Source organism: Rhincodon typus, unplaced genomic scaffold, assembly GCF_021869965.1.
Source record: "Rhincodon typus isolate 14 unplaced genomic scaffold, sRhiTyp1.1 hic_rhity00001674, whole genome shotgun sequence".
Taxonomy (NCBI): domain Eukaryota; kingdom Metazoa; phylum Chordata; class Chondrichthyes; order Orectolobiformes; family Rhincodontidae; genus Rhincodon; species Rhincodon typus.
In genome coordinates, this window is record NW_025967312.1 from 1 (window position 1) to 15,711 (window position 15,711).

At 38.0% G+C, this 15,711-nt stretch overlaps 1 protein-coding gene across 1 annotated transcript; it reads right to left on the reverse strand.

The window, feature by feature from the left end:
- LOC109911548 (aminolevulinate, delta-, synthase 1) lies at window positions 1-15,359 on the reverse strand. The gene is made up of 8 exons (XM_048592692.1): window positions 14,366-15,359; window positions 9,154-9,368; window positions 8,188-8,388; window positions 7,644-7,790; window positions 7,273-7,495; window positions 6,596-6,780; window positions 5,009-5,188; window positions 1-3,229 (listed from the first exon to the last, which is right to left on the reverse strand). The coding sequence occupies exons 2-8, from the start codon at window positions 9,353-9,355 to the stop codon at window positions 3,045-3,047; spliced, it is 1,323 nt and encodes a 440-aa protein (XP_048448649.1). The 5' UTR covers window positions 9,356-9,368; window positions 14,366-15,359; the 3' UTR covers window positions 1-3,044.
- Window positions 15,360-15,711: the final 352 nt, after the last annotated feature.

Below are 15,711 nucleotides of genomic sequence, written 5' to 3' on the forward strand. Positions count from 1 at the left end.
CTTCCACTGGCAGTTCAAAACAAGATAAGATAAAAGGACAGTGAAGTATTTATTTTAAAAATGCAAGTAATATCCTACATAGTGCAAGTACGAATTGCTTTTGTAACTTATTTACATGCTCCTCATAATTTTCAGGTTGAACATTAGACTGGTGTCCCACTCCAACGTGGGATGTAATCTTCCTTCTATCCCCTCCACTAGGCAGCATCTGGGATCAACACATGAACAGAGGACCTTGGTATCCACTGTTCAAAGATGCTCAAAAAAAAGGCTGCTGAAACCTTATTTCAATATTAATTGCAGCAATACTCAAATTTGAGTGATCTGCAGGTCACAATACTCTCAAGAGGACAATAGGCTGCTCTGTCATTAGAGGGAGATGACGGATTGCTAGTTCAACCGGAGAGTCACCTTGCCTCAATGGGGTGAGGTGGTGCAATTTCCGTCGTCCCCACTGTTGGCATCACTACATCATAGCCAGCCGCACATTCAACAGCTGTACAAAAACTGGGCAATGCGCTCTCAGATGTGGAAATAGCAAATTGCACAATTGAAGCATCCCCCACCCTGTGACTTGACAACAGCATTTGAAAAATGTCTCCATGAAAAACCAAATGCTGAGACAAGAAAATGCTTTGTGGTAAAATAACCTTTAAAGGCATCCTTTATTCCAGGATTTATACTTGCATTTCATGCCCAATTTAAACTGTTTAACCAAATAATAGCTTATTTGTAGACTTGTACTTCCGATTTTTAAAAATTCTGCTGTCAGCACTGATCTACACATTCTGAACCGCTGGTTCCAAAAGGGACACCATTATTTAAAAAGTGAGAAGGCTTCAGGCTATTTCACTAAAAGAAAAGCTTTGTTTGCACTCTTTGAAGCAAAACAGCTTTCTAGGTCATTGCTATAGTATATGTAACAATTTTGAAGCAAAAATAAATCCAAAATCCACAAGATAGTACTTCAAATGTCAACGCAGAATGAACTCATGAAAGGAAAATCAGCAATTCTCAAAGTTGCATTAAGGGGTACGTGCACATTGTTAGGTACTTCATTTCTATTTTGTGCATGTAACGGGTGGATGGAAATTCATTTATTTAGGAACACAAAGATTCTAAGTGCACCACACGTTACTTCAAAATCAAATGTGGCAGATCATAAAATTATCTAGCAAGTACATTTTGTTCAACTACAAAAAAGGTCAAATTGATCCGATTGCTCAAGATTAAAAGCAACTTGGAGTGCTCTTACATCACTTTCCAAGTCACCCCTCAAATTCCAACACAATTATGAGGCTGGATATTGTTTTGTGGTTTGAAAGAGTTTTTTGGCAATACATTTTCTCAGAGGGACAGGACCTTTTCACGATGACCCGGATTAATTCAATGGTTCTATTTACTTGGTTCCTTACTAGTTTACATGAATTGTGGACTATGTAAACTTCATGGGGGGAGGTGAGGAGGAAAGCTGATTAAGATTTCACATCACAAATGCTATTAGAACATGCCAAAAAGACATCCTAGTTAAGTTGCTTTCCAAGCTTCACTTTTCTAAAGTCACATAACACTCTTCAGAAATGTAACTTCTTAAAATACCTATCCAAAATCCTAGAGAAGACACCAACATCCACGCATGGCTAATTTAGTCAACATTTTTCAGTGGCTAGAGATTGTCACAATTCAATGTTTTCTTGCACATATGCTCATTGTAATATTATAAATTCAGACTTAAATTTTTAACAAAGGTAGTTTATCTTTAAAAAGCAAAAGTCAAGAAATCCATGCCGACATCATGCAGTTGGGTATGGTTTCACATGAAGTGGGTTTGCAAACCCACAGGTATAACCACTGCATAATGAAGCTTTAACAGATTAATCAGGTCTTGTTTCCACTGGCTTCAAATCCTAGCACAGTTCTCCAAGGATTGCCACCAGCTACTGAAGACAAATGCATCAGGAATCATAGATGCACACTCTTTTCGGTCACTGACCAAGTGAACCCTAGCAAAGTTACTTTTGGATTGCAGCCAACTGCCAAAAGAACAGTGGTGCATGCAAAGGAGAAATAAAAGCTTCAAGCAAATCTCAATGACGATATCTGATGTCGTAAGCCTATAGGTGGATCAAACCTTTGAAAGCACTCACAGGGAATAAGCCCCCAGCAGATTGCGCATCTTGGCAACCATATCGTAACTGGAGATGAGAAAGAATCTACCATGAATTTAGAAGGCACTTCAAAAGAATTTAGTTATGTGACTATGTGGTTTAGATTTTAAAATTTGAGCCTTAGATTTTTAGTTAAACTTTCACTTGCAACAAAGCATTAGAGGAGATTTTCCATCTTCAATTCTGGAAGTTTTTTTTTTAAAAAAGAAATTATTGCCTCATTGCTTTTCATTACCACAAAACTAAAATATCCTTGCATGATTTGTTTTGAAAGAAGGATGTGCAGAGCTGAACTGCGTGACTGCAGTTATAACAGCCTTTCCCTTGACGTGTGACAACTGAACAAGTTTTAAGTAATTGATTCCAAATAGGCCTGATGCATCTTGCTATGCTGAAGTGAACTGTATTAAATAGTAAACTCACACTAGGGTGCTGAACTAGAGACTTTTAAAAATACTGCCAAGGTTACTTGTATCAGAAAATCCAAATTTCAAAAATGTCAAAGGTGAATTAAATTTCATGGTTGTTTCCATGACCAAATGTTCATTAAAATGTTTTAAGCTGTCCACCCAAATATGTCCTTATACTATTCTTCAATCTTTTTCTAAAGAAGTATTTTGTTAAACATTTTCTTCCTGGTCCCTAATGAAGGCAACCCTAAATTAGTAACCTCTGTAACACTAAAGGATTCTTAAAACCATTACTGCTTTATGATGCGGAGATAGATACCCAGAATACAAGTGAAAATTAAAAGAACATACAGGCTGATAATAGGAAAAAGCCTTCAACCTTCATAATCAAACTCTAAATCAGAAGCTTGCTATCACATGCACTATTTGCTGCTCAAGGGAAGCAAAAAAAAGTGTCTGCATTTCTTCACATGCTAACATACTCACCCAGTGTTCCAGATATTATATCCATTTTATGCATGACTCCATCTCGATCTCCTATTCCCCCACCCCTGGAGCCATAAAGGCCAACAGCATGTACTTCATCAACAAAAGTTATTGCACCATATTCATGAGCTACATCACACATCTCCTCCAAAGGACAGACTGCACCTAATAAAAGACAGCATATTTGAAAGGTTAGAGATTTGTTTACTTCAGCTTTAGCCCACAAGTACACAAAAATTCAACCATACAATAATCCTATACTTGAAGTATGAAAAAAAAGTATAATGTGCTACTAGAACTGCACAATCCATACTTGCCTACCCAATAAACCAGATACTTAGGAACATGGAGGAACTAAAACCAAAAAAAAAGTGAACGACACACATGACAATTCAAGAAGCTAAATTTGTATTAAAAAAATGATAAAGGCTTGGTAATTTTAACAGTTGGCTAGCTGGTACTTCATTTCTTTCGAAGAACATTTAAACATGCAAATGTTTGTAGATAACAGCAAATGACCTGGAGAAGCTTGGGTTGTGACCAGAGATTAACTTTTTTTTTTTTTTTTTTTAAAATTTTGCACTCTAGACTGTTGTTCCTCAAATATTTCACAATTGCATTTTTAATCTCAAAATGACCCAAGACAAAAAGGTGCATTTGTATTAGACAGTTTTCACAAGTCACCTCAAAATGTTCAGTTAATTATCATCAATGAACGTGGGCATTACTGGCAAAGTCAGCATTTGTTGCTCCTTCCAAACATCCCTTGAAAGAGTGGCTTGTGAGGCCATTTCAGAACAGTTAGTTAAAAGTCCTGTGCTGAGAGTCTGGAGTCACATGTAGGCCAGACCAGTTAAGGATGACAGTTTTCCTTCCAAAAAAGGAGTATTAGGTGAATCAGATGGATCTTTACAGCAACCATCGATGTTTTTTTTTTTAATTCCACTATCAGCTACAAAGTCCTGCCCTAATTTAAAAAAAGTTTGACAGAATATCATACTATCCACATTTTTTAAAGAAACACTCCTCTAACCGGATTGGTAAATATTGGCACTGTTAACCATCTCCATCCTTGTTCAAGGCAGTGGTTTTCTTCCACATGCCCTCACTTAAATTGGCACTCGAACTTCTCCCACTACGTTCACTTCCACAGAATTCCACTCCCATTTTCAACACCCTGCTGATCTTCATTGAAATCTTTTCCTCTGTCTATTCTTCCCTCAAAGCTAATCCGATCAAATCTTGCCATTAATAAAGAAAGGTTCTCTTCTACACAGTGTCCCCTCAGAGGCCTTCTAGGTCCTACCCGCGAATCTCTTCTGCCGTTACATTGCTCATGAGAACTTGTGTCTGCAATGAAACTCTTGACCTACAGCAAACTGAGGCAAAGATTGTTTTCATGACCTGCAGCACCATGAATCAGCGCTGGAAAGAGTAAAATGGTCGGGCTTTGAGGAAAAAAGTTTAGTTGTGAACTGTAAATCAGAACAGTCAAGAAATTATTGGAATGATAACTGCACCATCAATATTAAGTGGTTAGTATTTTCTGAGAATCTTAATTCAAAAATCTGATTAATGCAGAAGAGCAGGATTATAACCAGGATGACAAATAATTGCTCTAGGAAGAATTAGGTAAAGCTTTTACCCCAACACAAAAAAAAGGAAGAGGTTAACTGTTCATCTAGGATGTCAGTTATTTCAGCTAAATGCTTTTAAAAGTTTAAAAATTACAAATATTTTGTATCACCACTTTTACATAGACTCCTTACAAAAGGTGAAAAATCAACTTAAACCAAACCACATTCTGTGCAACATCAGGAATACAAAAGTTGCTGCTCAACAAATTTTGCAAGTTAATGTGTGATTAATTTGCTGCTGCAAATTGGTTAGTGGCAGTTCCCTATCCTGTAACATTTTAAATTCAAATACGAATGCATTGCATACCATCCATTGAATGGACCGTCTCAAAGGCTACAATCTTTGGAGTAGCCGAGTCTGAATTCCTCAATAGCTCCCGTAGATGACGGGCATCATTGTGACGAAATATAAACTTGGGAACTCCACTGTTTCGTATGCCTTGTATCATGGAGGCATGGTTTCCAGCATCAGAGTAGATTTCACATCCTAGCCATATTAAGAAAAAAAGGTAAAAACACAGACCACAGTTAACACTTGGGACATTAGAAAGAAATAAAAGCACAATATTTGGAGATCACTGTGTCAAAGATTGAGTAGTAACAGTGTGTACAATGTGAAATTATTGTCAGTGTACCATGCTCATTTCACAAATAATCCAAGATTTATTTTCTCAATGAAAACCGAAAAGCTCAATACAAAATCCTGAAATAGGAAAATTCACTTTTTCCTTCAGTTGTTACATTCCCACCTTGTATGTTTTCTTCTCTTGCTGGCATTTGGTTAGAGTCTATAGAACTATCCTCCACTACCTTTCAAAAATTACCAGTTCTCACATGCAAGTCTAACTATCAAATTATCACACCCTATAAACCAAAACAAAGTGACTACAGCAAAAGTCGTTCTTTGTTCTTGTCCGCCATACTTGGAAATGACTCTGATCCATTTCCTAGTTAAATTGGGGACTGTGCCCTAACTTGTGAACTCTGGCAAATATAGCAGAATCTCTTCATTGCATTAACCAGTTTGCCAGCTATTGTCACACACTGCAGAAGCGTAGTTTCTAAATTCCACGAACAAGCCGATAACCGCAGGTAAACCAAATTATATTCACACACGTGAGGGTGAGGTCTCCATGACCATATTGAAGAAACAAATGAACAAGGAAGGGACACAATCAGAACATATATTTCGAGGGGGAAAAAGGGATGTTCTCTGGAGGATTCATTCCAAAGACAGACAGCGAAGGGCGCAAACTCAAATAAACCATTGCAGGATACAATCTGCCTTAATTGGCTTGAAGGAGAGCAGATACAAGCAATGAGAAGCCCAGTGGGAACAAAAATGGTGTTTAAAAGGATGTTGTTCTTGATTCTGTTTAAAACTGCATGGGTCAAGGAGAGAATGCAACACTGCCATAGTAACAGGTTAGTTCACACGGACGGAGGTGTCAAGTGGAGGAAATAACATAGGCGAGAAACTTTGAAGCAGGAATGGATTTGCAGATGGTGGAAATTATAACCCTGTTAGGGAGGCAGTGTGTGAATTTACACTCACCAATGGCTGTTAGAGAAGACAGAACCACACAAGTTCAAAGGCCGAAATTAGTAGAACAATGCAATTAACCTCCCACATCCCGGGCATAACAAAGAGGAAAAGTTCAACTAAGAGCTATTTTTGATTTATATCTCCATACTCAATGAAAAACGTGTGAAGAAAGGATAGCAGCTAGTGTCCTCTATTCAGAAACAAAGAATATTATGATGAGCGAGTGGTATGTCCACCCTTAAAAACCTAGCAAAGATCAGCACCTCTGGGTGGGAAGGGAGGGCAAATGCTGATTAAAAAGTAGACAATTTGACTTACAAACTATAATAAATAAATAGAAACTCATACCTGGGAGCATTTTGGCCAATGTAAAGAGGGTAGAATCATTTGCCACAAAGCATGATGAGAACAGCAGTGCTGCATCTTTGCCATGGAGATCAGCCAATTCATTTTCTAAATCAACATGATACTTGCTAGTTCCAGAAATATTCCTGGTCCCACCAGCTCCAGCACCATGGTGCCGAAGGGTGTCCCTAGATACAAATTGAAGAATCCAAATTATTAAAAAAGAAAATTGGCCTATGACACATAGGTGCTACTAAGATGTGGTATGTTTAACCTTCTCAATATGATGCCTCCATCACCACCACTGGGCATCCGATATACAAATCTTTACTTGCCCACATATTTACAAAGAAACAGGAACAGACCATGGAACGGATCCATGTCAAACACTTGGTCTTCCTTCTTTATATGTCAACCTAGGTACTAGCTGGAGGGAAGTCACTAATGAGAAGCCAGGGCATACTTTCAATAATTTATCCAGATTAATCTATTGCCAGACCATATCTCAGAGAAGTTTAACTACAACAGATGCAGGATGGCTCACGCTCATTAAAGAATATTCCTAGAGTGAAACCAATACTGTTTTTTAAAGTAACAACTGCAGGATGCTCCAGTCTCAAGAGATGATTTATGGCATAACACAGGTTTGATTTTATTTCTAGTTTATTTCAGAAACTTACATGATAGACCCCACAACACATGGGTGACGGCTCATTCCAAGGTAATCATTGCTGCACCAAACAGAAACCTCCTTCTTGACACTCACAGAATCAGAGTAGTCATCTGCCATGGGAAATACATCAGCACGGCGATTCACAGTTTTGAAGACACGGTAAGTATGATCTTTCTTCTTCTCATCAATCTTTTTTTCAAAAAATCCATCATATTTGAAAGCTGAAATGGCTATAAAAAGTACAGAATAAAAAGGTTTTAAAAACTTAAAAATAAAACCAAGTGACATGACCATGGCTGACCAGATTGCAAGAACACTTTTTAAAACTGGTACTACTTATTGCATACTTGCACGATTTTTATTCTGTTCTGCACTCACATTTTGGTATATTATCCTGAATGAGATGAGAAATTGAAGGCTTTTGCTCTGTCCCCTTATTTAGGTTCCTCTGCAGGCCAACTTCCTTTTGTTCATCTACCTTTGTGATGTTGGTGACAGTCGAGTTGACAGATGACACAGGTAACTCTGTTCGAGAATAATCAACACTTCAGGAAGGTACCACAATCAATCAGTTGATGTTTATAAAATGAATATAAATATTATCTAAAATCATCATAACTCAATTCAGTAGCTTCAGGAACTTGGAGATTAGTCATTTTTAGAAATCAGGCTGCCACATTACATGCAGTTTAAATTGTGAAATAACAAAGTCTCTTGCTACTACCTGACAACTGCTCATTCATCATGAAATTTCACAAGGCAAATTAATTGCCAAATCTGCCCATAAAACAGTGACGCTATCTGAAGGAAACGTAATGACATCTGTAAAGCACTTTGGAACATCCCGAAGTAAAATGACAGCATGCCTTCAAAATTAAAAGTACACAAATTAAATTGCATTCTAACATCCAGGTCATCCTACCTTTTCTCACAGCGTGCATCTGTTGCACATCCTCCGATAACTCCACACTGGCTTTTCGGACAACAGAGCTCTTACCGTGGCTCATCTCACCAGCGAGGAATGGACATTTGGAAGCAATAGTCTGTCCAGCACTAGGGACTGGGTGTCCAGGGGGAAGCTGAGAAGCTGGGACACTTGGTGCCGAAGTCAAAGTAGTAGGTTCTGTGGAGCATTCAGAAAAGCACCCTCAGCAAAATTTAAACACTGAATCCAAAAGGAAAATATTTTCAAAAACCATTAAAAGAAAAATCTGGAGCTTTAAAAGCTTAAGTTAAACAAAACAGATGCTAATCAAATTGGTCTACTTTAATGCAAAGAACAAATAATAAAATGCTTTAGAAACTGTGCTGATTATGGTTAAAAGTATTGCAGTATTTATAGAAAAATGGATCTGAAACATCAGTCCAAACAGAGGGATTGCACAATCTTGGTATTTTCCCACATCCGCTGTCCATGTCAACCAACTTTGAACAAAACTGTCATCACTTTATTCTTAAACTACTGAGCTCTAGTAATTCAATTTGTTATAGTATACCCATTAGAGCCGGAATCTCAGGATTGAGTCACACTGGAGTCTTGTTATTTAAGCATGTTCTTACAGCTAAATTGAGCTCTATGCCAAAAAGATTATTGTTTCAGCTTGGCAATTAAAGTGGATAAATGAAGGACATTTTAACCTTGGGTCATTGAAGTATTTAAAATCAATAGACTGCAGGCCAAGTTTTACCATAATCATTTTCATCACCAATGATGCCCATTTATTTGATTGGCAAGCCTCAAAAGAATATTTAACAAGCTAAAGTTTAAAAAAAGGAATAATTTTGTTCCTTTTGACATATTCCAACAGTTAAGGACTTTGAAAGTCCTTAGGTATACATAAAGCAGCTTTAAAGTTATCACAACTTAAAAATATAATCAGATCCTTACTCTCATTCACTGGGGTGGTTTCTTTGGTCTGTTGGCTGTGAGCAGCAGAGGTGGCTACAGTCCGGGTTACAGGCTTGGCTCCAGCCTTCATCATCATAATGGGACAGTGTTGTGCATAATAGATCAGTGACTTGCCAGCCTTCTGAAGAAAATTCTGGGATACACGTGAAAGGAATGGACAGCGACGAACAACAGCCTCCATTGTAGTTCTTAAACTACAGGAGAAGGAAAAGGAAAAGAAATTTACCTATAGTATGACTATCACTGTGGGCGAGAAAAAACAAACACATCCTGAAGAGGAAACACTCACATACGTCACATTTATGGAAAAGTCATTGTGCAATTGCAACACTTGGAACTTTTATTTACATCACCTGAAAAGATTACATTTCAGCCCTCATTTCTTTGAAAAACAAACCAATGATGTATAATGTTTTAAAATGATTCACAAATGTAATCAGGATGTAAATATTATGCAATGAGGAAAAGAAATTAAATTACAAGTTTTGGATGTTACACTTTTAAGAAACACTTATGGACCTGAACCTGGGAACAGAAACAAGGGATGATTGCTCATTACAAAGCAATTTAAAATAAAACTGTAGGGGAAATCTTGCTTTTAACATTAAAATCTGAAGGAGCGCTAACTTTAAAACCAAAATTGGTAAATAGAATAGAAAAAAAAGCCTTCAGTACTATTTCAACTGCAGCGCAAGGGTTACAGGCAACAAAAATGACTGAAACAGGACTCCAAAATCAGCAAACATTTTCACACAAAAAAGGAGTAATGCACAGAACACACAATCTTCCTGAGCAGGACACACAAACATGAGATAACTAAACAAATACATATGGCCCCACTGCTCACCAAATGTCACGTTGCTTTCAAACTTATTAACTTGCACTTCCAGAAAATTTTAATACATCTTCATATTCAAGTATAGAGGATAATAATTCATGAGATGGCCCACACACGTTGAAACAACATATCTGAAGTTACTGCTTTACAACTTTTTCTACAAATTGCATTTATATATTCACTCAGTTACCAGAAGAGCTTCTTACACACTTCTCTAAAAAAAAGAAGTGCCTTTAATGTATGTTAAAATAAGGTAGCCAAATTCATATCTTCATACTCTTCATTTAAAAAAAAGTCCTGGAAGTCTAGTTTCAAATTGATGTATTTTCTGAAATATTGAAGGAAAAAACAAAAACAAAATTCTAGTTGCTGCTTTCCAAATGATGGGAATAGCATGCTTACTTACTAGATTAAACTGATTTTGTTCTAAACATTATGTGGCACTATAACCTGGCGATTTTCACCTCAAGCTTGGTTGGGAGATACAGCTCCATAAAAATACACACACTACACATGAAATCTGAGCAGTTTAACCAAAGTTTAATCAAAGATAAAAGTTATGCAAATTTTTAAAATGCTGTGTACAGAATTCAGCTTTTAAAGTTGTCAAAGTTCAAGAAAAACTAATTTTTTTGTTGCTCAAGGGAATAACAGTTTTTAAATCAGACTCCACTATTGGAAACTAGAACTGAATAATCTTCTCAATATTTTCTATTTCATGGAGAAAAACTTCACAACCAGTTGTGGCAATATCCACAACTCAAAATAAATGCAAAAATCTCATTTTAAAACCAAGCTGACTAGCTCTCAAATGTAAACTCACCTGAATGAAGAATTCCATTGGTAATGCAGATACGGAATAACAAACCCAAACCTCAAAAAACTCATCTTTACTGTACTTTAATTGTTCCTTCACAAAAAGGCAGGAAAACACAAACTTTGAGTTCAGCATGCAAGATATAATCTGAAATGGCTGCAGTCCAGAGCTTCTAAAGAAGACTCCAGAATTAGACAGCTGGTTGTGACATCCTCATCATCTCTTCAAACACTGAGACAATCGTGAGAGACTTCAATAGAAACCTTTGTACCTTAGACAACATACACTGTCAGAAATGGCTGATCATTAAGAGCATCTACTAGTATGCTACTTGATTTAAATACATTGGAGGAAACAAAGTTAAACACCTGTACTTTTTTAAAAATAGAATGATATAAACAACAATAAAGCTTTGGTCCTCCACAATAGTGAGCTTCCAGTGTTGGCTGTACAGCTTGATGAAGTCTCCACAACTAAAAACAAGGGGAAAAGGTGCCCTCCTTGTTCCTCCTAGCAACTAGTTCAAAAACTTAATTTAAAAGGCAGAACGAGAGCCAATAATTCTCCTGCTACTAGCAACTAATCCACAGCAGGAAATAGAAAGAAAACATAGTAACTAAAAAAAAAAAATTGTATTGTTATAAGCACTAAATGTCAAAAAAAAAAAGTTAGCAGTTTCTCCAGAATAGATTGTAAATAGGTCAGTTACATCAAAACAAGTCAGTACAACCTTGGTAAATTACATTTCAGTACTGGCAACATAACTTGATTATGAATGTATAATATTCCTATTGTAGCACAGGTAGAGTTTGATTAATGTTAGAGCTGTCTGGCTGTTTTAGCTTGGTGGATGGAAAATGCAGAGGTTTTCAATTTGTGCATTACATAATCTATTAAATCCACTATGTAACAATTCCTTTCTAAAAGGAATAATCACCCAAACTACCAAATTCAGTAAAAAGAATGGCCTTTGTGTATTCGCAGATTAGAATACTGGGATTTAGAAGCATTAAATTAAGGCGATCTTTTACATAAACTTGGCTTGTGTACCTTGAGTATAGAAGTTTGTGGGGTTAGCTGACTGAGTGGTTAAAAAGCCACAAAGGATTTGATTGGAAAGATACATAGAAATTGTTGGGACAACAAGGGACAGAAATTTAAAGTGGAGCTAGGACATTCAAAGGCAAAAGCAGAATGCCTGCAGCCAGTGCCATGCAGATCTCTTCTTCCTTTTCTAATCCTTCCCCATGAGTTTCAGCTTGGAGAAGCAAAAACAAAAAGTTGTATTAACCTTTGGGAAATACAAATTGATGATATTTCAAGATCAGATGGAAATCTGAGCCCATTGAAAACAACACAAAGAAAAACCCTATCACAATTAGATTTAAAAGAAATGGTGAATTCCAAGTCAAATACTGATTACAGAAAAAAAAAGTGTTAAGAGTGAGAAGAGAGGCCACCAAAAAGCATGAGAAAATTATAAATTAATCTTTTCACACAAAATATTAATGTGCGATCTTGATGCTGTTGTTTCAAGTGTTTCCTTCTTGCCACCCACAGTAAAGCAGCATTGCAGAAATAGAAGTCTAGTCTTAAAACAAAACGGGAGTTCTTGGATCATGAAGTACTGGCTCTAATTATCAGTAATGAATTGTAATTGCATTTATTACTAATCTAGTCATTTTTTTTTGCATTTGAGACAATACAGGGAATCCCATTTTTGGGTGGTCAACAATGAAATACTGCAAATCACTCAGGATTTAGTGGTGACGCACAACTCAGGACAGCATTTCTCCACCACAATTTACCAAAATTTTACAAATATTATAACCACAAAAACATCCAAAGTATGCACCATTGCATATAGTCTACTTCCAAATGATGTGCTTAACTACATTAGTGAAATCATTATAACTTGTAAGTTGCAAGGCTCAGTTTAAACTAAACTAAAGTTCAATTGCAAACATTATGTTCTATCCAAAGTGGGTATAGATGTAAAGGGTGGCAAAAAGAAAAGATTCAGAGCATGTTCAGGACTTCCAACTACTGTCAAGAGTCTTAAAAAAAAACAGAAAAATGCAGGGTGAAGAAAATGAGTGGAGGAGAAAGATAGTGTTTCCTTAAAAATTTCAAAAAGCTTTCTTTCCCCTCACCCTGCTGTAAAAATAGGCTGAGACTAACTGGAATCCTTGTGACAAGAAAATAAAGTGACACTCCCAGTTTTACCAATGTCAAAACAATATCTCAATATTTCTTGTAATAAGTTATGGACAATCTTGCACCAAATAATTGAATGAGCTAAACTCCTGTTTAGGAGGACTTCATGGAGCCGTACCAGTCGCCAGCTGCACTACACAGCCTTTTAATTTCCAAGGCCACTGATTTACAGTAAATGAGCTCAAATTCTATTTCACTAGGAAAATTCTAGAATTTTTTTTTTCTTTAAGACTGGCAGTTGCGAAAATCTCAAGCATCTGCTTTGCAGTCAAAGCACTTCCTTTACAAGACAAAGCTTGCATTACCGTGTTGTTCACCTTCTCAAGTTTTTTTTTTAAAACCATCTCACACATAGATATCACACACATCTTCTAAGCTACAAATTAATGTATTTCTCTATGAACTTGTTTATAGTTGAGGGTATACACTTTCAAGTAGAGTTTACTATATCCCTGCATTGTGAACAGAGTACAAAATAGAACATCAGACTCTTGTACATTCATCTAAAGAATACAACTACGGCAGGTGGTTATGCTCTTTAAAGTGCTCCTTTTTACGGAATTAGCACATTTTGACATTAGGGTACTCAACAAAAACAGGTACAAGTTTGGCAAATAGATATCCATTTTAAAAAAAAGTGACACTTCTTGATTTAAAACACAAAGTAGGTGAGTTTTACATAAATAGCACATCAACTACAGAGGGATCAGAAAAGCATTGGAAAAGACTCAAATCAGGTAGCACCTGTGGAGAATGGAGCCAAGTCCACATTTCAGGCAGAGGACTCTTCACCTGTATTCCACCGTCACAAATGCAACCTTGACCAGCTGAGCGTTCCTAACATTTTACATGACCTTTATTCGCCTCTGAAAGAATCTGATCTATTCCACTTAGGAAAAAAAAAACACAAAAAAAAAATCAACATTTATCTCAGAATTTTTAACAGTTGCGCCCATGATTCCTGACAGGGCGACAGTTCCCTTATAACATGAAAGGGCGGAAATCGGGAGAGAATCAACAAGCTGATCATTTGTTTAAAAAAAAAGTTGAGGAATATTTCAGCTTTATAAACAGAGAACACGAAGCACCACACAGGAGTACCATCTCGGAGACCCCGTGAAGTCCGAGCCCATAAATCTACAGCTTGGTTAAAGCTGGTTTAAAGGTTATCTCCGCCCCTCCCCTCCCCCTCTCCCTCTCATGGAGCAGGCAGCAGCACAGCTGGAGTAACCGGGGTAACAGGGCCTAGTCGCCGCGGATAGGCAGGAAGCCAACAAATCCCAAATGGAAGAAGAGACCGACAAAAGTCTGTGTCTTACCGGTTATTAATGCTACGGATAGCGGTTCTGAGGAAAAGTCGGCGGACCCGAAATGTTAATTTTGATTTTTTTTCTTCACAGATACTGCCAGACTTGCTTGAGCTTTTCCAGCAACTTCTTGTGCCTCGGCTATCGGTGCGGTGTGCGACTGGGCCAGGCTAGATTGTAATTGTCTCAATCCCGCCCGCTGTTGTCCTACACTGAGGACGAACTGGACTGTAAATAGCTCGGTCTCTCCCGCTGTTGTCCTACACCAAAGACCAACTGGACTCTGAACGGCTCGCTCCCGTTGTCCTGCACTGAGGACGAACTGAAGAGAAGCCGCGCGGCACCGCCGGTAATAATAGTCAGCAAGGCAGCCGAGTATCGCGAGATTTCCCCGGTCGCCACGCCCCTTCACCGTGGTGACCACGCCCCCTCGCCGTCAGCCCCACCTTCGTGTCGACCACGCCCCAGCCCTTGACGCCGCCCCTTCCCGGCTATCTCCGCCCCTTCCCCAAATTGCTCCGCCCCTATTCCCTTGCACCTGTCCCTGCCCGCTGACTTCAAACCTTCTGGAGCTCAGGCGCCCTCTAGTGTAGATGTTCTTTCAGATCAACCTGTTCCCCTGGGTTTACAAACATACCTCTGGGACTTGGACCTGGGTCTACTGGACCGGTGTGGCACAACTGCCGTCCCTCCCCTTTAACAGCATTCACCCTGGTGGGATTTGAACTTCTGCACTTAGATCACCAGGAGGTTGTGGATGACTGGCCCAGTGACATTACCACTGTACCACCACCTCCTCAACCAGATTTGTAATTAACCTGTTTACATCCTGGGGCTCCCCAATTTGCAAACATCCAACTTATGAACATGATCTCATACCAAGGTGTAATTTTAAACATCTGACATACAAATATTTCCTGTACTTAAAAAGAAAGCTATTTTATATTGTCCTACATCGTGTTCAGACTGGAGTACAAGTCAACTTGAGAACGGATTAAAGAACATGACCCGATTGCACCCTGTGGACTGCCTGTACATGTTATAGCACGCACCACAAGAAGCCAAACATTAGTGTCGTGGTTCTGGATTAGGAAAGGCCTCCTAATGTAAATACTCTGCACAATGACCCTTTCCAGCACTCAGTGACACAATATGAAGATGTCTCAAGAGGGTTTGTGAAATTGTGTACACTTTCCTCCAAACTTGAATGACACGTGCTGGTGATGTTTTAGTACCTGATCTCTGGAGTGGTGCACATGCAATTTGTTCATTCACTGACACAGGGCAATGAAAAATGCTACAATTCACCAACTTAATCCTCACCCAGAGGGATGAAACAAGAGGAATGATTTTTTTAT

Excerpts from the sequence above, each read along its gene's own strand:
- LOC109911548 (XM_048592692.1), bottom strand. The coding sequence starts at position 9,355 with ATGGAGGCTGTTGTTCGTCGCTGTCCATTCCTTTCACGTGTATCCCAG. Across the intron at positions 8,389-9,153 it reads AACCACCCCAGTGAATGAGA|AACCTACTACTTTGACTTCG; the intron begins GTAAGGATCTGA and ends AATGCTCCACAG. Across the intron at positions 7,791-8,187 it reads GATGCACGCTGTGAGAAAAG|AGTTACCTGTGTCATCTGTC; the intron begins GTAGGATGACCT and ends ATTCTCGAACAG.